This window comes from Trachemys scripta, chromosome 9 (assembly GCF_013100865.1).
Source record: "Trachemys scripta elegans isolate TJP31775 chromosome 9, CAS_Tse_1.0, whole genome shotgun sequence".
Taxonomy (NCBI): Eukaryota; Metazoa; Chordata; order Testudines; family Emydidae; genus Trachemys; species Trachemys scripta.
In genome coordinates this window covers 28,701,429-28,729,285 of record NC_048306.1, presented here as the reverse complement: position 1 = coordinate 28,729,285, position 27,857 = coordinate 28,701,429, and the positions used below count along the sequence as shown (strand labels likewise).

Here is a 27,857-nt window from a genome sequence, read left to right as displayed (position 1 = left end):
TGTCCCCATGCCGTCAGCCCCTTTACACTGTGATGCACCGCCATCCCCATTATATGCCCTCAGTGCCCTCTGGTATACCCACACAGTCCCTATGGTACACCCCCATGGCTGCCTACCCTGTTTATTACATGATGCACTTCCCTTCTGTGCCCTGTAATGCAACACATACCTAACAATTGTCCACCAACCGCATACAACCCATAATCCCATGTTACTCCCCATATTGTCCCCCTGCACAGTCTACAACATAGTCCTTGTCCAACTATCATGAGAGTTAGGGTGGCCTGCCCAGCGGATGGCAGAGGAGTCAGTGCACCCTTTCTTGGGGATGGAGGGTTGAGCACCCTGTGAGAGATTCCTTCTCATCCCAGTGCACTACCCAGTACAATCTCCAATTTAGAAAACATCAATCACACATCTGCTTTTGAATGATCTCATTCCATCTCAATTTCCAGGTGGAGTGGTTTAGTTCTGTTCATGTTAATATGGAGTTATTATGTGGCTTATAAAGAAAAGCTAGCTTCAAATTTAACTGTAGTGAGTCTAGTGTCTTTCCTCTAGTATAATATCATTCATACTAAGATATAGGTCGGGCATGTGCAGAGTACCAAAACACTTTACTAAGGCAGGGAATAGAGAGAGAATGATTTAGCACAATTTTCACAGGGCAAATTTGAGCATTACCATTTAAAAAGCATATAACAATGTAGGTACTGGTTTTTGCAGGGCATTTAACAATTTGCTGACTCCTCAGAGTCAAACAAATCAAACAGAAGGACAGTGCACACTGAAATTAATGTTTACACTTCAGCTCCACCTTTATGTATAACCAGTCACCTGGAACGGAAGATCAGAATTATGTATCATTCCATGTTCCTGTCCTATTCCTCCACAAAGTAATAAGCATGAAGATTGTAATCGGATTTCATTTCATGGCTCATTCTTGCCATACTGCTTGACTTATTCTATCTACATATGCCTTTGCTTTTTTTCTATGAAAGTCAGTTTAAAGAAAAAAATGTTATTTAATTAAAAACACCTTAGCACACCTTATGGAAGAGTCCTGTAGAATTTCACTGAGATCAGAACAATAGGGTCCACAGAAATTTAATATGAAATTACTTTAAAAAACCTATTGAATTAAACAAGAGAATACATTTTTCTATAGAAGATTTTAAACCACCCTATAGAATTTAAATGATAGTTATCTCTCTGTTATAGAGAATTCTACACGTTATTTTTTTTTAAATTATGGAAAAATTATTACATGCTACTAAATCTTATAGGACTTTTCCATACTGCATATCTGGATATCTATATACTACATATTTTTGCAAAGAGCTACATACAACAAGGGATGGACATCTGCAGGCTAATAATTTACTGACATTGTGTGCCTGGATGAAAAATCCAAAATTACTATATCCCTACAATGCATGGGCAAAAGCCATTGAATACAGAAAATGAATTCAATTGGCTGCTTAAAGAATAGCAAATATATATTCAAATGTATTATCATTTTCTTTAGAAAGGTATTGTCATTTTGTGGAAGTTATTCTGGTGAAGCCATAAGGAAAAAAGGGGGCCTGCCATTATCAAATCAGGATATTATCTTTTAATGCATCTCCTCAAAGGCCAAGTTATTATAACTGAATACTAAAGAGATTACAATTCAAGAAACAAACAAAAATCTAATACTGTAGTTCATAAGACATGTTCACATTTTCTTTGCTATCATTAAAGTATGTACCTAATGATAGGATAGTAATATATTTGACTTTTATTATATTCAATGAATTATTTTAATTCCTTGCTTCCAGGGCCACATCTCTCTTTCTTGCCTAGCTGACTCTCAATTTACAATATTTCCAGAGTATTTTTTCTCCTCCGCACACTGAAAAGAACATGTGATGCTTTCTAGGGAACAGGGAGATGGTATTTTAGAAGCAGAGAAAGAAATGGGGGCTTTTTAAGTGTTTTGGGGGTGAGGAAAACCCTGTAATGTTCTACTTTCTTAAGCTAAACAACGCTAAATTTTGCCATCTGTCAACATCTGCAAAACACTACCACACCATCAAAATTGTCCTACCCAGGACCTTTTTGTTTTTTTCAACTATAGCTGAAGGACAACAAAAATGTTTAAGATGTGGCAGGGTTTATGGATGATGCAAGATTGCAAAAACCAAGATAATTTAGCCTACAAAGGAGAAGAGTTAGAGGGGATTTACTTCGGATGTTCAAAGCTATGGTGACTACTCTTCAGTACCTCATTTTCATGTTGCCTATAATGCAAAAAAAGAGATCAGTCGAGGAAATGAATGGTTGGGAATTGTAGAACAAATAAAGGTGATATAGGACATCACCCCATGGAATTCATTGCTGAACAAGGTCACTAAGTCAGATAACATGATTGCATATTTTAAAAGGCTACAGTAGAACCTCAGAGTTATGAACACCTCAGAAATGGAGGTTGTTCGTAACTATGAAATGTTCATAACTCTGAACAAAATGTTATGGTGGCTCTTTCAAAAGTTTACAACTGAACATTGAGTTAATACAGCTTTGAAACTTTATTATGCAGAAGAAAAATGCTGCTTTCCTTTTATTTTAGTAGTTTATGTTTAACACAATACTGTACTACATTTGCCTTTTTTTTTGGTTTCTGCTGCTGCCTGATTGTGTACTGTTGGTTCCAAATGAGGTGTGTGCTTGACTGGTCAGTTCGTAACTCTGATGTTCGTAAATCTGAGGGTCTATCGTACATTATTTTATAATCTGTAATCTAAAATAATTAGGGCTGTCAAGCAATTACAAAAATTAATCACAATTAATTGCGTGATTAATCACACTGTTAAACAATAATAGAATGCCATTTATTTCAATATTTTTGGATGTTTTCTACATTTTCAAATATATTGATTTCAATTACAACACAGAATACAAAGTGTACAGTGCTCACTTCATATTTCTTTTTGATTACAAGTATTTACAAGTATTTGCACAATGTAAAAAAACAAAAGAAATTGTATTTTTCAATTCACCTAATACAAGTACTGTAGTGCAATCTCTTTATCATGAAAGTTGAACTTACAAATGTAGAACGATGTAAAAAAAAACCTGCATTCAAAAATAAAACAATGTAAAATTTTAGAGCCTGCAAATCCACTCAGTCCTACTTCTTGTTCAGCCAATCGCTCAGACAAAAAGTTTGTTTACATTTGCAGGAGATAATACTGCCCACTTCTTGTTTACAATGTCACCTGAAAGTGAGAAGAGGCGTTCTCGTGGCACTGTCGTAGCTCGTGTCACAAGATATTTATGTGTGCGATGCGCTAAAGATTCACATGTCCCTTCATGCTTCAACCACCATTCCAGAAGACATGCGTCCATACTGATGGGTTCTGCTTGATAACAATCCAACGCATGTTCATTATCTGAGTCAGATGCCACCAGCAGAAGGTTGATTTTCTTTTTTTGGTGGTTCGGGTTCTGTAGTTTCCGCATTGGAGTGTTGCTCTTTTAAGACTTCTGAAAGCATGCTCCACACCTCACCCCTCTCAGATTTTGGAAGGCACTTCAGATTCTTAAAACTTGGGGTGAGTGCTGTAGCTATCTTTCGAAATCTCACATTGGTACCTTCTTTGCATTTTGTCAAATCTGCAGTGAAAGTGTTCTTAAAATGAACAACATGTGCCCGGTCATCATTCGAGACTGAGTGAAATATATGGCAGAATGCAGGTAAAACAGAGCAGGGGACATACAATTCTGCCCCAAGGAGTTCAGTCAGAAATCTAATTAACACTTATTTTTTTAATGAGCATCATCAGCGTGGAAGCATGTCCTCTGGAATGGTGGCCAAAGCATAAAGGGGCATCTGAATGTTTAGCATATCTGGCACATAAATACCTTGCAATGCTGGCTCCCAAAGTGCCATGCAACTGCCTGTTCTCACTTTCTGGACATTGTAAATAAGAAGAGGGCAGCATTAGCTCCCATAAATGTAAACAAACTTGTTTGTCTTAGCGATTGGCTGAACAAGAAGTAGGACTGAGTGGACTTGTAGGCTCTGAAGTTTTACATTGTTTTGTTTTTGAGTGCAGTCATGTAACAAAAAAAAATCTACATTTGTAAGTTGCACTTTCACGACAAAGAGATTGCACTACAGTACTTGCATGAGATTAATTGAAAAATACTATTTATTTTATCATTTTTACAGTGCAAGTATTTGTAAGCAAAAATAATATACACTTTGATTTCAATTATAACACAGAGTACAAAATATATGAAAATGTAGAAAAATATCCAAAATATTTAATACATTTCAATTGGTATTCTATTATTTAACAGTGCAATTAGAACTGTGATTAATCACAATTAATGTTTTAATCACAATTAATTTTTTTGAATTAAACACGTGAGTTAACTGCGATTAATTGACAGTCCTAATAATAATTAATTGCCCAAAAGATTTACCAGAGTTAAGGTTGCCCAGTGCTGCCTTGTGCTGTTCCTCAAGACACAAGTGAAGGAGTGTTAACATTTAACAAGTCTGGGGTGGTTTGTTCAGAGTAGGCTCAATGTTTGAGTGTAGGCCAGGTGTAGGTAGTTCCTGTTCTTACACCCATATTTTGCCATAGCAGAGCGAAGGTGTTAGACTTTATCCTATATTCTTCACATGATCTGTTCCTGAAGTGTCTTTTGGCATCAGTAAGGGTAGCATGCTAGTATGTGTATTATAGGTGTGTTGGGGTGTCACTCAACGAAGGCATAAGGCAGTGCTGGGTAACCTTAACTTTGTATTAATGATGATTTTGGCATGTTTTAGTGGGGGCTGAAGTGGGTATACAAAGGCACAACAGGTTATGTGTGTGCTGGTAGTAAAGGGAGCATGAAGGACTGATTGGAGTATGTGTTTTGGTGGAGTGGGTTGTCTCTGTATGGCGTCTTTTGGTTCTACTCAGAGTTTACGTGATGGTACATCTACCCCTCAAATTAAGGTGCAATTGCAGCATGGGCAGGTATACACTAACTTTAATCTGACTAGCAGGGATAACAATAGCAGTGAAGATGCGGCAGCATGGACCCCAGCAGAGGCTAACAATCTGAATATGTACACCAGAGTTCCCAGCAGGCTTGTCCTGGGTGGTCAGCCCAGGCTGAAACCTACGTTGCCACGTCTTCACTCCTTTTGTTACTCATGGTGGCTAGATTAAAGCTAGCATGTGTATGCCTATCCATGCTACAATTACATCTTCATTTGGGTGTAGATGTACCCTGTGAGTTATAGACATAGTTCAGCCCAGTGTGTTCTGTGTGGCACCTGTATGTGAGGTAGTTAAAGGTTGGGTATAACCAATAGGTCCTTGGGAATTGCTGAAACAGACTTAGTGGTTGTGACTGGTGTTTTTACTGACTGTTTAGTGTACTTGCCACTAAGTGGTTTGTTTGGCTTCATATGTCCATGTCAAGAGAATGTTGTACTCCCCAGTGGCATTCTTTGCCTAACCATACCTGTGGTTGTAGCATGTTGCCTGGAAGCGTTTGCATTCTCCCTGTAAGGATAGGGTCCTCCTACTCCCCCTTAAATCTGAGTTCTCCGAATTCCTCCCCTGCCTGCGCAGTAAGCTCAGTTTCTACATACTCCCTCTACAAGCTTTCAAATTCTGTCTTGGCTGTGTTACATGCCCCCACACATTGTCCCTCCTGCCTCCCTCTCACCTGAGTTGCACTCTGTCCTATCACCCCAGTCATACTGGCTAAAATGAACTTCTACCACATGCCTCTTCCTCCTACTGGTTCTGCTCTGTCCCCTCACACTGTCTTTCCCCTTCTGTCTTGAGCTGGCAATTGCCACTGGAAGTGGTTCAATTCAGTTGCCAGAATAAGTAGACAAGAGGAACAATTAAGTCTATGCCTACACTGCAGTATAAGCTCAGGGTTCGAACTCTGGCTTAAACTAGCCCCAATTTCATCTATAAACAAATTGTGCTGACCCAGGGTTCCAGGACCCCACGGGGGTGGAGGGTCTGAGTCTGAGACAAACCAGAACCCACGGTTCAAGCCCTATTGTTTTGCAGTGTAGACACTGCCCCATCACTTCAGCCATAGTAATATACTGGTGTGTGACATCCCCTGCCTGAATTCTAGATGTTACAGAGACAGACATCCCACTATCAAGCAAACTTGCTTAGGAACATTTCCTGTAACTGATGACACACTGAGGTATCCCAACTCATCCAAGGTAATCCTGGATGAGTGGAAGGAGGCTCACTATCTCTATTGGGGAATGGAGGAAGTGGTTCTAGCTGTCTGACTGCTCTCCTCCCCAAGGTCAGCTCCTGAAGCCTCTGCAACCTCCTCCTCCAGTTCCTCATTACTAGGATGACCATATTTCCCTATGCTGAATACAGGATATCTGGTAAAATTACTCGTATTCAAGTGAGTTCAACAACAATCAGTCAGAACTACGCAGTGCAAACGTTCAAATTAACATCAAGTTGACTGAGCCCCTGTTAAAAAGAAATACTGTGTAGTTGGATTCTTTTTATTTACCTTCTTATCTTTAAGGCTTTAGGGTTCACACAGGGCGAGGAGACACACACACACATTCCAGTACACCTCCCTCATGCTCCTGGTACCTGGCACTGTTTCTTCTCGATGCAACATGCTGGGGGCGGGGGGACACATGCACACGGGGTCATTCCGTTTTCTGCCAGGGTTCACACCAGAATGTGGCCAGCAGCAGCCTTTCGGCACTGTGTGGAAGGGAAGGGATGGGAGCTACAGGAATGAAGGGGAAGGGATGACCTGGCCCATGTCTTTACAGAGCTCATCTCTTTCCCCCACTCCTTCCCTGTGGCTGGAAGCAGCTTGTCCCTTCCTGCCCACACAGTGTCGAAAGCCAGCTAACACCTCCAGGCTGCTGCTGGCCACTGATATAACCCAGCTGCATCCTGTCCCCCAGCTACAGGGCGGGCAGGAAGGGATTAAGCCCTAAGGATACATTGTGCACCAGGTCCCAGGGAACCTGACTGCAGGAGCTTCAGTGAACCCCACCAGAGAGGTGGCTCAGCAGGGGAGGGTGCCTAGGGACAGAGCAGCTCTGTGCTCCCTGGCAGCAGGACACAGGGTTGGGGGAGGGGAATGTGTGTGAAGAGGGTGCTAAGCCCCTGCCCGGGGGCCTGCTGTGGAGCTTGCAGGGTTGGGGAGCAAATAGGTTGGAAATCGTTTCCCCCCCACATCACTCCAGAGCTCAGCTGCGGGGTGAAGAGGCTTCCCCGTTCCAGTGCTGTGTGGGGCTTTGGCACATGCAGGGCTCAGCTTCTCCTGGCCAGTGCACCGGGCCAGAGGTTCTTGGGCTTTCCCGGGGCGCCAGCTCAGCCAGCGGCAGTGGGGGAAGGAAGGAGCTTGCTGGCCATGCTGTTGGTGAGTTGAGCGCTCTGACCAGTGGCTGGTTCTCCACACAGTGCTGGGATCGGGACACGTCCCACTGGGGGAGGGGGTATGGAGGACCAGCGGGACCTGGGGGGTGAAGAGGCAAAGCAGGGAGAGGACAGCGAGAGGGGGAGCATGTAAAAGGCCGATGGGTGGGCAGCAGAGGCTATATGTAACCGGCTGCTGCCTGGCCCCTGCCCACACTCATCAGCCCTGCAGCTCGCAGCACGCAGCCAGTGCCAGCCGGAAACAGGACAGGAGGCGAGGCCCTGCTGGCCAAGATCCGGCACACAGCAGGGGCTGCACTGACGGACCAGCAGGAGGGAGCGGCTTGCCCCATGCGCTGCAGCTTTGCCCCACCAACAACCTTGCACACCCACCCCCCATCGTCAACCACTGGACCCACACACTCACCACTCTTGGGTGGGAGGCTGGTGAGCAGGGATCCAGCCAGCAGCAGGACCTGCCAGTACTGGTGGTGGGGAGACAAAAAATATGGGACAATTTGCCCATTTTAAAAAAAAGAGTCAGGATACTTGCAGGAGGGGTTAAATAAGGGACTGTCCCTTTAAAAATGGGACAGCTGGTCACTCTACTCATCACACCTCTGAGAATCCATTGTGCGCTCATGGCCTCCTCCTTTGCCTCGGCCACACCCTCTGCAAGATACCCAGGGGTTCCTGCACTATCCTTAGAATTGGGTTCCTGGCCACTTTCAACCCTGAATGCTTTAGCCTCATCCACTGGGTTCTTATTCTTATCCTCCAGGGCATGGTGAAAATCACATTCTGCTTTTTCAATCAACGTATGAACATTAGGACGACCCATATCAAACACCGTTTTAACTGCCTCTCTCCCCTCTGGAAGTAGCCCATCTATAACAAGCTCTGGGAGCCTCAATCATCCTGGGCAGGATTATTCGTGACCAGAGAATAAGCAAGAAAAAGTCACTCTTCATATTCTGCAGGGGGCTCCTTATGCTTCTGCTTAACAGCACTGATGCTGGTGATTGCTGTGTCAGATCCAAATAAAACTTAGATAACCTATAACACAGGGACTGCCACTGTCCCTGACCCATATAACCCTGTGGAATATGCAGCTAAACCCCCAAGCCAATTCCCTTCTGCAAAATTCTCTCCCAATCCCTTCTAGTCAGTTCACAAAATACAACCTGCTCTCTAGTTTTCATAAGCCACTTAAACACTTCCTCTGTGTCCCTGCTCCTGGGAAAAGGACGTATTTCTTTCATTTTGGTTGATATCTCTTCTAGTGAAAGGTTTTTAACTTTCAGCTCTGTATGCATATCACTCTGATTGTTTTGGACTGTGGACATGATTATAAGCTCCATAGGTGCAGCTTTAGAGTCCAGATTGCTCAAGGAAGGAAAAAATGGATTATAAGGAGGTAGAGTTTCATCAGACAATATTAATGCTTCTCTTTCAAAAAGTTTCACTGTCTGATTAAGAGTGCTTGTCTGATCTGTATTTTCCAGTTGTACTGCTTCTAGCTGTGCTTGCAGAACACCATACTGCTCCTTGAGAGGTTCACATTCCTGAGCTTTCTCAATCAATGCCTCAGAATACCTAACACACTGTGCTCGTAGCTCAGTGACCTTGTCTCTCAGTTCTTGTATCTCACCCTCCTGCACATCCTTGAGTTCAGTTTTATATTTTACATTCTAGTTTCAGTGCTTCATTTGTTCCACAAAAGCTCCGGCTGCTACTATCAGACCCTGAACAACCACAGCTTTTACCCTTTTCTTAGCCAAGAAAGTTGCTTTCCAGCAGTTAAGCCACCACCGCAAGTGGATTCCAGCTTCTTAGGATGTCCAACACCTTAAGAGGACCCACATTATGTAGATAATTATCTACATAGCTCCCCAGTGACTCCATTGTCTCTTAAAAATGCCTTAAACCTCTCAATATTCTTAGGTAATGGTCCCTGGGATATTGGCTGTCAGCCCAATCTGCAAACTTCCTGGTTTGCCAGAATGTTGGATTGAGGTTCACTTACTCAGCCGATGGATCTAACAAATATTTATTAAAGCAAAACACTCATTAAGTAGTGATCAATTACTCACCAGTGGGAAACTTATCAGGACGGTCTCATCACATTCACCTCCAGCACTGGACAAAATAGCTTCAACCTCCGTTTGTTACGCAAACTTATTTATAACTTTTTGTTATCTTTTCTTACACATATATATTAGTCTTATTTACATGTTAACTTTCCTCCCCTGTCAGTACAGGTTTAGAATTAGTTCAAACCAGTCTTTTCTAGCTTTTTAGTTACTTTATCTTTTCTTGTTCTGTCAAACATGATTACTGTAAAATTTTTTACACATGTGCAACACTAAACATGATTATTCTGCAATTTTTACACGTACACAGTTCTACTTATGCTTACACTATTAAATGTTATCGTAACAGCCTCTTAAAATCCACAGCAGGCTTCTGTCAGTCCTAAATGTGTCTTCACTCCCAACACACTGAACCTGTGCTCTGTGAGTCCGCCAAAAGTATCCCATGGACCGACTTTCTTTGTCCTCTGAGCAGTCAAGTTTGATGGACAGTCAAGTTTTCCCACACTGCACCAAGAACAAAGGGCTAGAGCAACCATGTTTTAGGAGGGTGCAAGGAAGTCTGGGATATGGGAAGTTGGACTCAGGCCCTCATAATGCAGTGTAGATGCTGGAGCCTCAGGTTGGGAACCAGGGCTCAAAAATTCCTAACCTGGATTTACAAATGAGTGTAGATGTTCATGCCATAGGTTAATAAACGCAGGATCTGCTAACTCAAATTGTACTTGCCCTGGGCTTACATTGCAGTGTAGACATACCCTAAGAGACCGTGCCATTGTTTGTGTTGTATTCCACAGATTTGCATTCTAGCGTTTAGCTCTGGTGATTTTTGGGGGAGGGGGAGGGTGGGCTGTATCTCAGGAAGTCCATGCTCAAACAACCCCACATTTGGACCACTAATCATAATCCAGACCCTCTAGTGCACTGCAATTTTCAAGACAATAGAAGGAAGCACATGAATTTAGAATACTCAGAAAAATCAGCTGTTAAACAGCAAGTTCATCTTAACCTTAACTATAATGGTGTTACCACCCCATTATAATAACTGTAATTATGCAAACTAAAAAAAGGTAAATCAGATTTCAGATTTCAACGCAAAAGCTAATCTCTTTGACCACTGTACAGCACTGCACAATTGCCTTGGAGTATTATGTGGCTTTTTTGTTTTGTCTTACTCCAATTTATCAGGGACTGATCACTGGTAGAAGACAGAAGATTGGATTTACACATGATTGACCAATACTCTAACCAAGAAATATAAAACCTGTGGAAAATTAGTCCTATTTACATGTTAACTCTGCAGCAGATATTATATAATCTGTGTAAACACTGAACTGTGGTTACAAAGTAGCAGCCTTCTCTACATTCTTTTCTACATGCCCAAGCATCCATCTGAGGAGTGACAAAAGCAGCAAATGCAATATTTCTGCTGAATAAGCATATTTGGAAGGCACCTGACGCTGGAATTGCAAATTGCAGGCAAAGAGAGAGACACATTTCAAACTTGAGAAGACTTCAGGTCCTTTTAAAAGTCCCCCTCCAGAAACAGGTTTGCAACGGTAAGCTCATTTCTGAGAAGTCATTGCAGAATTTCTGAATCTAACTGGCTATCAATGGTTTACTACATATTTTAATTCTGGTTGGAAGTAGTGTACGTGAAAGAGGATAAAAAAAATCAGGCCTTTTGGTTAGAGCCTCTCAAAAGCACACCAAAGTCTTCAAATCCTCTGAAAATGTCCCCTAACCCATAGGATGCAACTTTTTTTCTGTGCCAGCACAACTTCTCCTCTTCCTATATCTTGAGGAAAGAGAGAGCATGCACCCTTGTCCCCTAGAGCATCATGCATCTTTAGGGGAGATGATGTACTCTCTTTAATCAGCAGACTTTCACACAGGTTGTATGTCTCTTCCCACCATGCCTCTCCAGCCATTAAACTTGTTTGGGTAGAAACTATGGGGCATTCTACCTGCTAATTGGGAAGGTATCAACAGGTAAAGTGCCAAATTTGACAGATTATCTGCTGTGCTTCCATGACACTATGTTTAAATCTCCTATGCTCAGAAGCCCCAGAGTGCACTAGCCTACAGTGCTGTGTGATACTTCTAAATGGATTTGACACCAAAAATTACGTATTGCTGATTAGTTCTAGGATCAAACTTTTCGAAACATCTAAAGGTTTGGGTTTGATTTGCTTCAAAGAATAGGAAATTGTTCAGTCTGATTCTTATCTGCTCCTAATTAATCTAGCCAGCTCTAATTATTTTTAATTTGTTTCCATGTATGCTTTTGTATTAAAAATATAAAATTAACAAGAAAATATGCATTTGCATGCTGAGGTCATTAAGTTATATAAAAATGTTCTGAGAGCTTCTAGTATCAAAAATGTTATATAAATGGTATTACCTTGTTATTTTCTGGATTGTTTTAAAAAAATCAAGTAAACACTGTTGATTATTTCCAGCCCTTTAAAATAGAACATTTAAACCATTCTACATGGCTGGAGACAGACAAAAATGGGCAGACTGTGACAACTAAAGTGAAAAGAACTAGGAGGAATTCCAAACAGCCAGAAGTTTCCAATCCTTACTATGTCCTCAGTGTGGAAACTACAGAAGATATCTCTGACAATCCAGCTGTTTGACTGGAACAGAGAGATGTGCAACACACACCTGTGGATGACTAGTAAGTCCAACCCATAGGAAAAATCAAGCATGTCCACAAAGAGATATCCAACCATTCAAGACTACAGACAATACTGGTTGGAGATTCTATATCAAGAAGAAACGGAAAACATTCTGCAAAAGACAGACAAACAACAGAACAATGCGCTGTTTTCCTGGAGCCAAGACACAAGACATGACTAAGATTGGACAGCCTTCTGAAGTGTGTGGGGAGGTAAGAATCTGCTGGTGATGGTGAATATGGATACTAATGATGCTGCTTCACAGAATACCTCACAGATTACAGATGACTTTAAGGGAACTTGGAATGGTGCTGAAGAAGAACGTCCAAGTGATCTTCTTGGAGATAATTCCTGTCTTGGGAGTGAAGAAAGAGAGAAGATTCTGGAAGTGAACCACTGGCGAGGTAACCAGTGTCAGGTGGAGGATTTTGGTTTTGTGGAACATTAGTCCACCTTCTGTGGGAAGAGAAAATTTTGAATGGCTTCCATCTCAGTAGCAGGGAAACCAATCTTCATGGAGACAGGCTTGCTAGATTAGTTATGAAGACATAAAACTAACAACAAAAGGGGAGGGTGAAAAGAGTGAGCAAAAGAGGAGGGGGAATAGCACTCTATGTCAAAAATTGCATTACCTGTTTCCAAGTTCCTGACAACTTGGAAGCAAATGACGTTGAATGCTTATGGATCAATCTTTTAACTGATATATTACAAGATGGAGTGTTAGTTGGTGTCTGCTACACACCACTAAATCACACTAGAGAATAAGATGATCTATCTCTAAAGCACCTGTTTATTATGGGGGTAGGAAAAAAAGCTGCACTACCATAGACTTCAATCTGAGTGACATATGCTGTAAGTCTCATGCTGCCAGTATGAATTCCAGAAATTTATAAATGATAATTTTCTAACTGAAAAAGTGTTGTACCCAACATGGAGGACTTTTACATTAGATCTCATCTTAACAGATAAAGAGGAATTGATCACAAAACTAAAAATTAGTGGCAGTTTATGTACCAGTGGTTGTGACTTGATTACACCTGTAATGTGCACACAGAATAAAGTCCAAACCATAATATTTATACGTGGTGTTTTAAAATGGTCAATTCATAAAGCTGAAAACAATTATAAGCAGATCAGTTGAGAGAAGGAATTTAAACCAAAAAAAGGGAATGGGAATTAGGAACTGTCTCAGAACATTTTACTAGAGGCCCAAACAGGCATGATCCCATAACTGAGAAAGAAGGCCACACTGATTAAAAAACCCAACAAATCTGGCATACAGGGGAAGTGAAAGCAGCTAATATTTTTTTTTAAATATAACAAATGGAAGAAAGAAGAAGCAGATAGTGATTAATATAAATCAGAACCTAGGAATAGTAGAAAGTTGACAATGGAAGCAAAACGACCCAAAGAGAAACCTATGGCCAGCAGAGTTAAGAACCATAGGAATGCTACTGGTCCATTATTAAATGAAATGGTAGAACTGTCAATAATAATGCAGAAAAGGCAGAACTGTTCAATAAATATTTCTTTTCTGTATTTGGGAAAAAGTCATATCATATATTGTGGATGAAATACTTTCCTTTTCAACAGTCACTGCAGAGGGTGATACACAGCACTCACTGAAGATAGACATCTTTAAATCAGCGGGTCCGAATAACTTGAATCTGAGAGTTTTAAAAGAACTGGCCACAAAATTCTGTGGACCATCAGTGTTGTTTTTCAATAAGTCTTGGAACACTGGGAAAGTTCCAGAGGACTGGAAGAAAACTAATGTGTTGCAATATTTAAAAAGGATAACTGGAAAAAGCTGGATAATTATAGACCCATCAGCCTGACATAGGTCCCAGGCAAAATATGGGAATGGCTGTTACATGACTCAATTAAGAAAGAATTCAAAGAAGATAGTGTAATTAATGCCAATCAATATGGGTTTATGGAAAACAGACCTTGTCAAACAATCTTTTTTTTTATAAGGTTACAAATTTTGCTGATAAAGGTAATACTGTTGATGTAATACACTTAGAGTTTTCAAGTCATTTGACTTGGTATCATGACAGTTTGATAAAGAAAATAGAATGATACAAAAATCAGTGTGACACATTAAATGGATTAAATAGTGGCTAACTATTAAGTCTCAAAATGTAACTGTAAATAGCAAATCATCATCGAGTGTTTCTGGTGGGTCCCACAGGGATCAGTTCTTGGCCCTATCCTATAACTTTTTTTTATCTGGAAGAAAACATTACATCATTACTGATAAAGTGTGGAGATGACAAAGATTGGGGGAGTGGTAAATAGTGAAGATGACATCACTGTTAAAGAGAAATCTGGATGCTGGGGACAAGCAAACAATACACATTTTAATGCAGGCAAATGTAAAGTCACACAGCTAGGAACAAAGAATGGCAGCCATATTTATGGGAAGGGGAGACTACACTGGGAAGCAGTGACTCTGAAAAGGATTTCAGGGTCCTGGTGGATAATCAGCTGAACATGAGCTGTAGCCAAAAAGACTAATGTGATTCTTAGATGCATAAATAGGGGAATATCAAGTAGAAGTGGAGAGGTTCTATTACCTCTGTATTTGGCACTGGTGCAACTGCTACTGGAATACTGTGTCCATAGTTTTGGCATCCACAATTCAAGAAGGATGTTGATAAATTGGACACACATAGATTTTAGATAGTCATGATGGTGCCTTCTGACCTTAGTTTGACCTCTTGCACACTGCAGGCCACACAACTACGCCCAACACTCCTGTAATAGACCCTTAACTTCTGGCTAAGTAACTGAAGACCTCAATCATGATTTAAAGACCAAGTTACAGAGAGTCTACCACTTACACTAATTTAAATCTTCAAGTGACCCATGGCCCATACTGCAGAGGAAGATGATGGTGAAAAAGACAGTTCAGAGAAAAGCCACAAGAATGCTTAAAGCACTGGAAAACATACCTCCCAGTGATAGTCTTAAGGAGTTCAATTTAAGAAAGAGAAAATTAATGGGTGAGATGGTCACAGACTGTAAGGATCTATATGGGAATATAAATTTGATAACAGAGGGCTCTTCAGTCCAACAGTCAAAAGTATAACAAGATCCAATTTCTGGGAAGCTGAAGCTAGCCAAATGCAGACTAGAAATAAGGTATACATTTTTAACAGTGAAGGTAAGTAACTATTGGAACAAATTTACCCAGGGTTGTAGTGGATTATCCACCAATGGAAATTTTAAAATCAAGATTGCATGTTTTTATAAAAGATACACTCTAGTTCAAACAGAAATTTAGGGAAATCGTATGGCCTGGGTTACCCAGGAGGTCAGATGAGATGATTACAACAATCCCTTTTGATTTTATAATCTACAAAACTCTTAGCTCCTAGTGACTAGTGACATCCATTGCCATTTGCTACTGCCAAATTCTAAGGAACCTTATTTCCCTACACTAGATTAAAAAATGTACTGTAAGTCTTGCAAATGAAGAGGTATATAGCTGTACATAGTTTAAAAGCAGGAACAATAGGATTACTTACCACATGAAGAATTTTATTTTCTGTTTCGTATACTGTGCAATCCTATCATAAAGAAAAAAGAAAGAAACAATGTGTGAGATTTAAAATCTTAGCCCTACACACATGAATGAAATTATTATTAAAAAGAAAAAAAAACCACTTTATAATGTTAGAATATGTCTTTTGCATTCACACACACATGTATATAGCGAAGTCATCTCTCCAGGGTTTATATGAATGTCTAAAGGTTATTCTGTTTTCTCTGGGAAACTTCACTGCAGTAATGTCTCATTAACCTTAGGGATCTATTCTATTTATATGACTATAGTTCTTGTTCTTTGTAATGGGAACTATGCGCCTGTATCGGGGGAGAACAGATCATTAATATAAGCAGAGATATGTATGTAGAAATGCACTATCATGTAAATGTTAGGAATACATGGCCATTTAGACCTAGATAGACATAGCCTAGTCCTAAAATTTTCAATCAGGCAAAAAAAGGTGGTTGACTTTAATATTATTTTTTTCTGGAGTGAAGACTATAGTGTCAGGTCCACAGCCAGGGAGTACCCCCTTTTTTTTACTAATGTACTGGATGGCAAGATTGAATGATGAGAAGACAAGTTGTTTCAGGGAATAGACATAATTTTAATGTCTTTTTTTTTAAGTCTTGCTTGACCTTCACCAGATTACAGGTACCATATCTGACAATCAGGGGTCTTCTTCTTTGAGCTCAAATGCATTATATATCACAATGCAATATATCACAGCAAGTTGCTATATTTTTGGACATTTACATGTGAAAAGGCAGATATCCCATCTTGAGTTATATTTACAGATTTCTGTGAAACAAAAGCAGATTATTATTGTTATTCATTATTTATATTAACATAGTTCCTAGGAGCCCTTGTTAGGGACTAGGACCACATCTTACTAGGCACTGTCCAAACACCGAACAAAAAGATGACTCCTACCCCCAAGATCTTATAACCTAATTATGTCAGAGAAACTCATACCACTGATACTACAGTAACAATATAAAAAAACACATTACTTCTAAGTTCAGTTTTTAAAAAAAAACGTAATATTTTGCCTATAATTTTGGGTACACAAGGGTTTCTCAACCTTTTTTCTTAGCAAGAACTAGATGTTAATAGAGAGATTGTCTCACAGATACCTCTTCACAGACCACAGTAAGTATCTAATCTTGAGTTTAGCATACAGTGAGGCAAATTATGGTGTAAAGACATGTGACACTGTTGAGATAACAGTAATAAGTACATAAAAATAGATTACTTTTAGGGACTCTTTTTAATGGCCTCTCATTTTGCATTTAAAACACAATCATTTGCTCCTGGAAAAGATAAAATTTGTATGCAAATGTATTTGTTCTTCCAAATCTAGCTCTCAGTTTTCTATGTGGTTTGTGCATATTTAAACTGTTTGTGTGAACAACTCTGTCTTTTGCAAAATAAATATTTGTGAAGGCAAAGTTGTGGGCACACATTTAGATGACACACTTACTCTACTTAGAAAATATTGCTCTTACAAGCCAAAAAGTCGCACAACCATACTATCTTATGATAGGTTACATCAATTTTATTCTGAAAAAAAAAATCAGAAAGAAAACCCTTAAAGCACTCAACCATAAACATAGCACAATGGAATTACATGCACCTGGATTTGTGATGCTCTTCATTTAGAAGAGAGTTGCATTTCTCTGTCATTTCCCTGACAGCAGAGATGTTATGGTTTACAAATCCAGCAGGGTTTGCTCACACTGGAATTGAGGTTGCCACTGAAAATAGTGACAACAGGGATTAGTTTTCATATTTCTTGTTGACAGATTTTTTTTTCTAATAGAATCCATGAATTCTCCACCGTCTTATATTAAGGTAAGTGAAATGTGGACCCTAATTAAACTACTTGGCATTGACTTTTAAATGGTAAGTGGATAGGAAAGTAGGGGACTGTCAGCTTTATTCAGTGCAAAGATGTTATAATTGCAACTGACCACAAAGACATAGGTACATTTTATTTATTTGTTTATTGGATGGATGGAAATTGCTTACAGGAAGAGAATAGATTATCTTAGATATTAAAAAAAAAATAAAGGTCCAAAATGTTCCTGGCTCTTGTGCAGTTATACAGGAAGGGCTTGTGGAGCCTCTTCTCTGTGTGTCCTCTGTATGGATCAGAAACAATTGTAGTCCCATCACTTGTGGCCCACAGAAAGAAGCAGGCTTCTCCATCCTAAGGGCTAGTGCAGCATGTGCACGCATCAGGGATCAGGCCTCCTGAAGAGCAATCTCTCCCCAAGCTCCCTGTGACAAAGTGGCTCCGTGTTACTCTAACAAAGGCCTGAATAACATAATCTGGATCAAAATCGGTATTGGCAGTAGATTTCTAAATACGTAAGAAATGCATTCACACTTCTTAGCTCATTTATCATAGCAAGGATAATGAAATTTGTCAGTCTTGGTCAAAGGCTACTAATCCCTCAGCTCGCACTTTGATTGAATTCCATTACAGGTGGTTGGTCTGTTAAGTGTTTTTCACTAGGCCAAGCACATACTTTGATTTCCAAGAATAGAGCTTAGGGAGAACATAAACCCTAATTATAAAAAATTTAAATATTGAATATTTGCAGGTCAGATCAAATTATCCATCACCACAACAATGAAACAGCCCTGTCTTCATCTCTCCTTTCATGACAATATGCCTCAGAGCAACTAGATTTCTGCCCAACAGAGTAACATACAATATTAATACCAGGCAGTTACATGCTCAGCTTGTGAAGCTGAAGACACTGGTTTTAGATAGTAATGTTGAACAGCATGGCATAAAAGTATATGGACACAGGCATGCTGCACAAGCCATAAAATACCATTTTATATCCTACTGATAGAACAAGCAAAACATTTGGGGTCAGATAAGACTATACAAGTTTCAGAACCAGTTTTTTCCCCTCTAGTTTTTTCCCCTCAGTTTTGAAAATGTCACTTCTTTAAGGTTCCCCAAAAAGAGAGAGACGCAATTGTGGAATGAAGATGGCATAGATAACATTTAATTATGATTTCCTGGCCAGAAATTAGATGAGATTCTTTTAGAGTATCTTAAGTGTTTAATAAAATCTGAGTAAGAGAAAGAAATAATTTTGCTACTACTCAGCTGAGGTACAATAGGGATGCTAGGGAAGCATGAAGGGGCCTGGGATGCCTCAACATAGCTAGCAACACATCTGAATTTTTCATTCTCCAGCAGAAAAAGTCAGTCCAACAGTTACATAATCAGCTCTGCATATAATGTCTTGAAAGTAGTCAGATATATTTCCTTCAATGTAAACTTTATTCTTTTACACTGACACCCACTTCAAGGTCCCTTTACACTAGGAGGGTGGTGTAAAGGACCTTCAGTGTAAACAAGTGGTAGGCCCAAACTGCTGTATCCCCATTAGAAAGGGGAGATCACCACTTCCTTATTACTAACATTGATGGTTCACTAAACGTGGGCCCTTAAATCTGTCACTGATCAAGATGTGGCTATTGTTCATCCTGTACTTCAGATCAGTAACATGATTTGGGAAAATAATATTTTCTTTCTTTAAATGGCAGTTGCTTGAAACTTCTGGTGGTTTAGAATGTTGGAAGTAGGTTTGATAGAAATAAATTTGTGAGCAGACTGTAGATTCAGTAGGTAAGAGATGGTTACTCACTTTGTGCAATAAGGTTCTTTGAGATGTGAGTCCATGTGGGTGCTTCACTTTAGGTGATTGTACACCCTGCGCCTCTAGTCGGATTAGGGTGACCTGACAGCAAGTGTGAAAAATCAGGACGGGTTGGGGGCGGGGTAATAGGATCCTATATAAGAAAAAGACCCAAAAATCAGGACTGTCCCTATAAAATCGGGACATCTGGTCACCCTAAGTTGGATAATTTTGACAGCAATACCTGGCTGGGCCGCACATGCGCTCTCCTCATCTCACGCCTGCAGCAGCAATTAACTAGTGCAGTGCTGTGCGCCCCCACCCCCCAGTTCCTTCTCTACCGCAGAGGAATTAATTAGAACTCCGAAGTAGAGAGGAGGAGAGTGGGTACTGGAGCACCCACAAGGACTCACATCTCAAAGAATGTCCGTTATTGCACAAGGTGAGTAACCCTCTCTTCTTCTTCAAGTGGAGTCACTGTGAGTGCTCCATTTTAGGTGACTGTAGAGCAGTGCCCCTCAGGGGAAAGGAGGGGCTTCAGAGTTAGGTCTGAATGGACCATAAGACTGTGTGTCCCAGCCAAGTGTCAGAGGCTGAGACCTGATCAATGATGTAGTGTTGAATGAATGTGGGAGGAGATGTCCAAGTAGCTGTGTTGCATATGTCAGTAATAGGCACATTATGCAGGAAGGCAACCGACATAGCTACAGCTCTTGTGGAACGTGTTCTAACCCATGAGGGGGGTTGCAGTTCATATTGCCAGTAACAGAGCTGAATGCAATATGAAATCCATCTGGAAAGTCTCTGCTTAGAGATGGGTTTGCCTTTGGAACCGTCCATGGTGGAGAGGAACAATTTAGGAGTTTTCCTGAACGATTTAGTCCATTCAAGATAAAAGCACCCTTCTAATGCCCAGGGTGTGGAAAATAGCTTCTTGCCTGTCCTTGTGAGGGTTAGGGAAGAATGTGGGAAGATGGATAGGCTGATTGATGTGGAAGGAAGAATGGACTTTAGGCAAAAATTTGGGGTCAGGTCTGAGAGTGACCTTGTTTTTGAGAAAACCATATAGGGTGGTCCAGTCATAAGAGCACCAATTTCTCCCATGCATCTCGCAAATGTGATGGCAACTAGGAAGGCCATCTTCATGGAAAGATGTAGAAGAGAACATGTGGCCAGAGGTTTGAATGGGTGCGGTTGTGAGAGATTAAAGCACTCAAGTCAGGTCCCACTGGGGTGTTGGGATTCTGGATAGAGGTTGCACACTCCCTAGAGGAATCTTTGGTAATTGGGTGAGCAAAGACTGAAACGCCATCCACTTTGTCATGGAATGTTGTAATGGCTGCCAGATGTACCCACAGAGAACTAATTTAAAGGCCGAATTTTTTAAGGTAGAGCATGTAGTCCAGGACCACTGGTATGGTAGAGGTGATGGCGTTGATTTGTATGTTTAAGCACCGCATCTGGAATCTCTTCCATGTATGTAGGTATGTAGCCCATGTAGTGGGCCGTCTGCTATTTAGCAGGATGTCTTTAAGTTCTCAGAATAAAGTTATCTCCTTGCCCTGGAACCATTGAGGAGCCAAGCTGTGAGATGGAGTGACTTCAGTTTTGGATGCAGACTCTGAGTCTGGTCCATGTCTTGAGAGAGGAGATTCAGAAGAAGTGGGAGGAGACACGGGGGGCATGATGATATCTGTTTCAGGTATGGGTACCAGGTTTGCCTGGGCCATGCTGGTGCTACCAGCATGACTTTGGCTTGATCACAATTCTGATCTTGTGCAGAACCCTGGACAGCAATGGGATGGAAGGAAAAGCATACAGGAGGGATGCATACCATGGAATGAAAAATGCATCATCACTGGATCCTGGTCTCAAAAGACCCGCTCTGGAGCAAAAAACTGTACATTTGATGTTTTGTTTTGTGGCAAACAGGTCTATTGCGGGGAACCCCCATCGTTGAAATAGGCTCTGGATAATGCAGATGTTGATTTCCCACTAGTGGTCATTCGAGAACCTTCGACTTAACGCATCAGCCATGACATTCTGAGACCCCGGCAGGTAGGTGTCTGATATGGTGATGTTATGTTGTATGCACTATGTCTAGAGTTTTATGGAGTCACTCCTCCCTGCTTGTTTATGTGGAACATGCAGGCAACATTGTCAGTCATGATCTGTATGTTTTTATCTTAAATCGGAGGCATAAAATGTGCAGAGGCTGAGACTTCTGCACATTTTCCTCTGCAGACTGCGCGTAGTTCCAATACATTGATGTGGAGTGTTGATTTAGAAGGAGACCCTCTTCCCTGTACTCTGAGCTTTCCTAGGTGGACACCCCACCCCAGTAGAGAGGCATCCCTTGTGATTATCAATTCATGAGGAGGCTGAAGGAAAGGGACACCAGCGCAGACATTTGTGCGGGTGAGTCCACCATGGTAGTGAGTCCTTGACCTTCACTGGCATACTCAGAAGTTTGTTCAAATTGTGTTTGTATGGTGTGAACACCATCTTGTGCATGTGCAGACTGGCATGTTTCACCACATATGTGGTCGCCATCACGTGACCTAGTAGCTGAACACAGGTCCTGGCCGATATCCTTGGGCTGTGCACTGAGGTATTGATGAGGTTCATTAGAGTGGTGAATCTCTGAAGAGGTTATGATGCTGATGCTTCTAGATAATTTAGGTGCATGCCGATGAAGTCCAGTTTCTGGACTGGAGTCAGTCTGGACATTTGGGCGTTTATTTGTAGACTGATACTGGTGAAGAGCGACATTGTCTGATGCGTGACTGCAATGGTTTCTGCCCGAGTGCGAGCCTTGATCAGACAGTCATGTAAGCAGGGGTATATGACCCCGTGCATGCGAAGGTGGGCTGCCGCCACAGTAAGGACTTTGGAAAACACTCGGTGGGTTCGTGGAGAGGTCAAAGGGTAGTATTGTACATTGGAAATGGTCCTGTCCCAGTACAAACTGAAGAAATTTCCTGTACATAGGGCGTATGTGAAAATATGCGTCTTGCAGGTCGAGGGCTGCAAATCAATCCCCTTGTTCCAGTGCTGAAATGGTTGTAGCTAATGTAACCATTCTGAATCATTGTGTTCTGATGAATTTGTTTAGCTTCCTGAGATCGAGGATGCGTCTCATCCTCCAGACTTCTTTCAGGTGAAAAAATAATGGGAATAGAAGCCCTTCCCTCTGTGATGGACCAGAACTGGTTCTACTGTGCCCAGTTGTAGGAGATGCTCCACTTCGTGTCTCAGGCAGATTTCAAAATGGGTGAATGGGTGGGAAGGGCACAGAATTCACTCATCACTGAAGTGGGAACAGAGGGAGCTATCACTTTTGCTACTGCTATTTGGCTGGATAGAGTTTTCTGCAAAGTTAGATTAAACAGTACAGCAACACATTGGTCTATTTTTCAGGGTTAGATTAGGATACGGAAAAGGAAAAAGCTTGGTTTTTTTTAAACTAAATGAAGCTTACAACTGGCAGAATTAAATGAAACCTAAAACAGAGGATCCAGGGAATTCTTTTCAGTGCCTGTGATTTTCTCCTATCTGTGACATTGCTGGTTTTCACATTTGCAGGATTTAGGTGTCTTTCAATAAGATGCATGAGGGAAGTTAAAATTAATTTGTCCCAGAAGCAAAACAGCTACCTTAGGTCACATCAAGCAGGGAGAATGTGCACTGTGCTGTCACAGAGAAGACAGGTTACTTAAAAACAAACAACCTCTTCCACTCCCCAAATACTCAGCAGTTGCCTAGTGAGTATATTCACTATTGTTTTTTTCAGTTGTTTATAACAATTAATATCTCCATCTCCAACCCTAGTCAATTTAAGCGATGCAAACACTTCAATGTGTGATTGTGCAAAATTTCAAGTTTCAAAATGCAATCATTTTTTTCTGGAGTCCTCTTCCAAAATATATGCTTAGAATTTCTTTATAATGATAATAATAGTCTTTTCCTACACTCCTATGACTCAAAAATGACTCAAGATGTTTTGCTCAAACTTAAAAAAAAAAAAAATAGGGAAAGCCCAAAGATGGAAAATTGCAGCCCAAGGGCTAATGTTGCAGAAAACGTGAATACCTGGAATTACAGTGGATAATTTTTGCAGTCTTGTATTAGATTAATCAGTATGCTCCGGAGTCACAAAGGAGACATATGCCTAGATGGTTAGACTGAGTTTATGGCTGCTTTGCTTTGCTAGAGCAGCACAAAGCAGCTGGAACTCACTGGTGAATCAATGGCATTTTTCCCCAAGTGTGTACTACCTATATTCGCTTTATTAAATATTCAGTATGCATGATGGACTACATATCCACATGCATGCTTATATCATAATATACCACGTCTGACTCACAGAGGTAATGATGTACCTTTAAAGTATGTATATTAATGAACTGACTTGTTGGAACAGATGGACAGCATGAAAAATGCTGGTTTTAAAAAGAATTTTACACATACCCCCCGGTAGACCTGAACAGTTTACTTTAAGCTGTGTTTCTTTGTCACACTAAAATAATGTCAGTTTTTCATCTTTTAGAACAATGAATGTATATATATATATTTTTTTTTAAATCAAAGTTATTTACTTGGGAGAGCTTCGTAACTAACTATTCATTAGTGTCCTTTATTCTGCAGAGGAATTTGTGCAGTTCTCAAGTTGGTATTAATACACATTTCAAATCCCTATAGAAAAATTACATATTTTTTCACTTCTTGTTCTGACATACTGTGTAGGGATTCTGTGCTCTAGTAAACAGCTGACATATTTTGACACAGAGATGGCAGTATTTCATTGGTGGATCTTTGTATAATCAGTTTAGTGGTAGCACACCGTTTGCTTTGGGGCACAGCTCTTTATGGAGCTCCCAAGTGGGAAGGTGATGTGGGGATACCACTGCACCCCTTAAGCAGGAGGTGGAGCCTGAGCTCCCTTCCCCTGGGTGGTGTGAGTACAGTAAAAAGGGATATTTTCCCCCAGCCCATCCCGGCTTGGCTTGTATTGCTAGTGACTGTGTAATGCCAACAGACCACTGACATCGGTGAACAGGATTGAACCAGGGATCTCTGGAGCTTAGTGCATGAGCCTCTACCACATGAGCTAAAAGCTAACTGGCTCTCAGCTAGGCTGTAGAGCAGACTCATTTAACTCTAATTGGTCTCAGTGCCACTAGATGTGACACCACACCCAGAAGGCATGTGGGTTACAAATGCAACGATGACCACTGTGGCTGGCCTCTGCTCTGGAGACTCTCCCCTTTTGCTACACAAGGGCCAGTCAAAATCAGGCATTATGTGCTTTGGTATCCTTCAGGAGGAAAAGATACAGTTATATGTCTAGTTTTTAGACCACCGTTTTAAAAAATTGCTATATGCAATTGATTCTTTTAAAAATATAATAGCTAGGTAACTTATGACCACTCTCCACAAAATACCAATTTTATCCCTATTATAGACCTTAGCTTCAAGCTTTACATTTAAATCAAAACACTACAGAAATGTGTTTGCACCCACTACCTTCTAATAAAGAATTTAAAGGGGAAAATGGGACAACCTTAATTATAGTGGTGACACTGCTGGTTATAGCAAGAGAAGTTACATTCTTATTCATGCAGCCTGTAAATTCTATGTTAAAGGTTTGAGACCAAATATATATTTTTCAGGATTGTATGTGCCTGGGGAAGATGCCCCCACTTGCTAGCAGAAGTCACAAGCATGTTTTTTTATGCACAGGAAAACTGAAGTAAGGCTATATTCACTGAATCTTTGAACTTACTATCTTAACACACTATGACATCCTTTCAGTACAACGAAGGCTTTTGTGCGAATGCAGTTATTCCAAAAGAGTCTATTTCAACTCCCATATAAACAGTTATTTCAAATAGTTGTACCTGCCAAGACACCTGCCTCAAACATAAAATTTCGCTTTTCCTTAAACTTTAAATGATATATTCTTCGGGTTGAAATGTCAGCAGTTTTCTTACGAATGAACCAATAGCCTGACATAATCACTGTTAATTTTGTGTGTGAGAGAAGGCAATCAAATATATGTTTTGAACATGGCTTTATGGGGCTGCACCAACTGCAGAGAATTTTATGGAAAATAAAAATGCTGTCCATTTAAAAGTGCAATGGCGAATACATATTTTTAAAAGAAATCTACCATTTTGTTTTGAAGCTCACACAGCATTTATGTAATTAACAATAACCTGTGAGAATTGCTTTGACTCATATTAATTGCACTTTTTAAAAAAAGGCCTACTTCTCATTCAGTCCCAAATCTATACCTTACAATATGATTTCTATAAAATATTTGATTTTTACTCTGCTTATATATCTTAAATAGGCCTGCTAATTTTTTTATATTTATTGAAAATTTGGTGTGATTGTCTTAACTCAACTACTTTTCCCCTCTACAGTTCTGCAAATGAAAGAAACCCTGTGAGAATCATTGATTTTGTATGACTGTGCATGTCATGAAGACTTAAGTAGTGGGAGGCTCAGGCAAGCTTCTTAGCCAAAGAAACTGGACTAGAAAGAATATGAAAACCGTCATTAAAATTCCACCTCTTCCCACTTTTGGTCAGAGCATAAATTCTGCAAGAATAGCCACCTGTCATGGCCTGTACTTTACTACACGTGCTCCTGGCTCTAGCCTGAACCAGGAATTGTGAGCATAGATGAAAGTGATTATTTTTTAATTTCAAGCACACAGTTTGAAACTACAAAAAAAGCTCACTATGAATTCTGAGCAACAGTTTAGGAGGCTCTTATTTTAAGCCAAACCATGCATTTAAACCAAACCATTGCATTCATGCAGTGGGTTTGCATCTTTTCACTGAGATTTCCTTTTGTGGGTCTGTTTTTTTTTTGGCGGGAATCCAGAAATTTTGTTTTGTTTGAGAAATTAAAAGAGCTCAGTAGGACACCACCTATATGCAAGCAAGCCTGGAACAGAAACATTATAAATACAATTGTAATATTATCCAAGACGATTAAATTAGAAAATTCATTCTCCTTCAACAGTTTCTGTTGTCTTAGTATATATTGTTTTGAAACATGTAGCTCTATGGCCAGTCTGCTGTCAAGGCAGGATTTAGTTATGCTGAGGAACCAGATTCAGAAGGAATAAAAGTGTGGTGTATTCAGTTATTACATGTTATGATTCTGTGTTCTGTCTACTATACCTTTAAATGCAGGAAATTTTCTGCTTGCTTGCCCAGAAGTGGGGAAGGGAAACAGTACTGACAGGCAACTTAAAATGATTGTTACAAAGAGAGAGCACGCAATGTATTACTTTCTGTAGTAGTCATCTTAAACTGGCATTCCGCATTGCTCCCAACAGGCCAGTAAAAGGCTCCCTACATTTAAAAGTGCAGCACAAAGAAAGTAGAAATCAGGAATTACTTCATTATTTTCAATGGAGTTGCACAAGGGTCAAACCAATCTGAGAGAAGAATCAAGTTCAGTACGTCCCTGAAGTGGGTCAATTCAACAGCCAGCTGGTCTGGTGATCATACAGTGGCTCCTCAGTTCTTTTCCATTGGCTTGTTCTAGAGTGGGCCCTGCTGAGTCATATACAGGGGAGCCTCTCCCTCCTGTGTATTCCTTCTTCTTCCATTGGGGTTCTGTCATGACAGCACTGAGAGGGAGCAGGGCCCTCCCATTCCACTGGGTCCTGACCCAGGACCCTAAAGAGATGTTGCAGTGTCTGGACTACATGTTGGTCCACCCCAAGTTACTTCCCTGGGTCACTTCCTTCTGGGCTATAGCTCTGTTAGGGGTGTGGTCACAGTTTTTTCAGTATCAGCATAGTCTGCCAGGGGGACAACATCCCCTCCTTGGAGGTCACTCTTGGATTCCCAACTCAAACCGGGAGGCAGGGGGGAATATGGATCACAGCTTCCAGAGTGGCCTTACCAAGTCTGTACTCGCTCTTCCCATAGCTCCAGGTGTTAGACTCACTTGCTGGTGCAGCCTGTAACTGCTTTTCCTCATGCTCCTGGGCTTCCAGTGCCCTTTTAAACTGTCCCACCACTGGAACAGGCCCGCAACTGCTGAGAGGCGGGGTCTCCCTGGCCCAGTACCGCCCCATGCCTTGCTCCAATTTAGTATCTCATCTGTGAACCCCCTCTATTTACACAGTTAAAGACATCATAAAAACATCAGAAATTTTAGGAACAGCAAAATGTCATTATGGACCTACACTTATAGCTTTTGTTTGTTGGCTTATTTTAATCCCATTTTCTGGGTTGTTCTCAACCTCCAATGTAACTGTCTTCTCAAGAAACTAACCTAGATGCCTCTAAAATTCACTTATACTTGAACTGATTTACCTAGTATTAGACCTGTGAAGGAAAATGTTCATTTCATGGGAAACTTTGCAATTTTGAATTGTTTTGGGTTAATCAAAATATTTTCTTTTGATTTGA

At 40.6% G+C, this 27,857-nt stretch overlaps 1 protein-coding gene across 1 annotated transcript in view; it reads right to left on the bottom strand.

The window, feature by feature from the left end:
• Positions 1 to 27,857, bottom strand: part of LOC117882910 (connector enhancer of kinase suppressor of ras 2-like) — a 376,187-nt gene that overhangs the window by 303,146 nt on the left and 45,184 nt on the right. Inside the window, exon 5 of the mRNA XM_034781795.1 lies at positions 15,732 to 15,773. Within this exon, the coding sequence (XP_034637686.1) occupies positions 15,732 to 15,773 (42 nt within the window). The remainder of the gene's footprint in view (positions 1 to 15,731; positions 15,774 to 27,857) is intronic.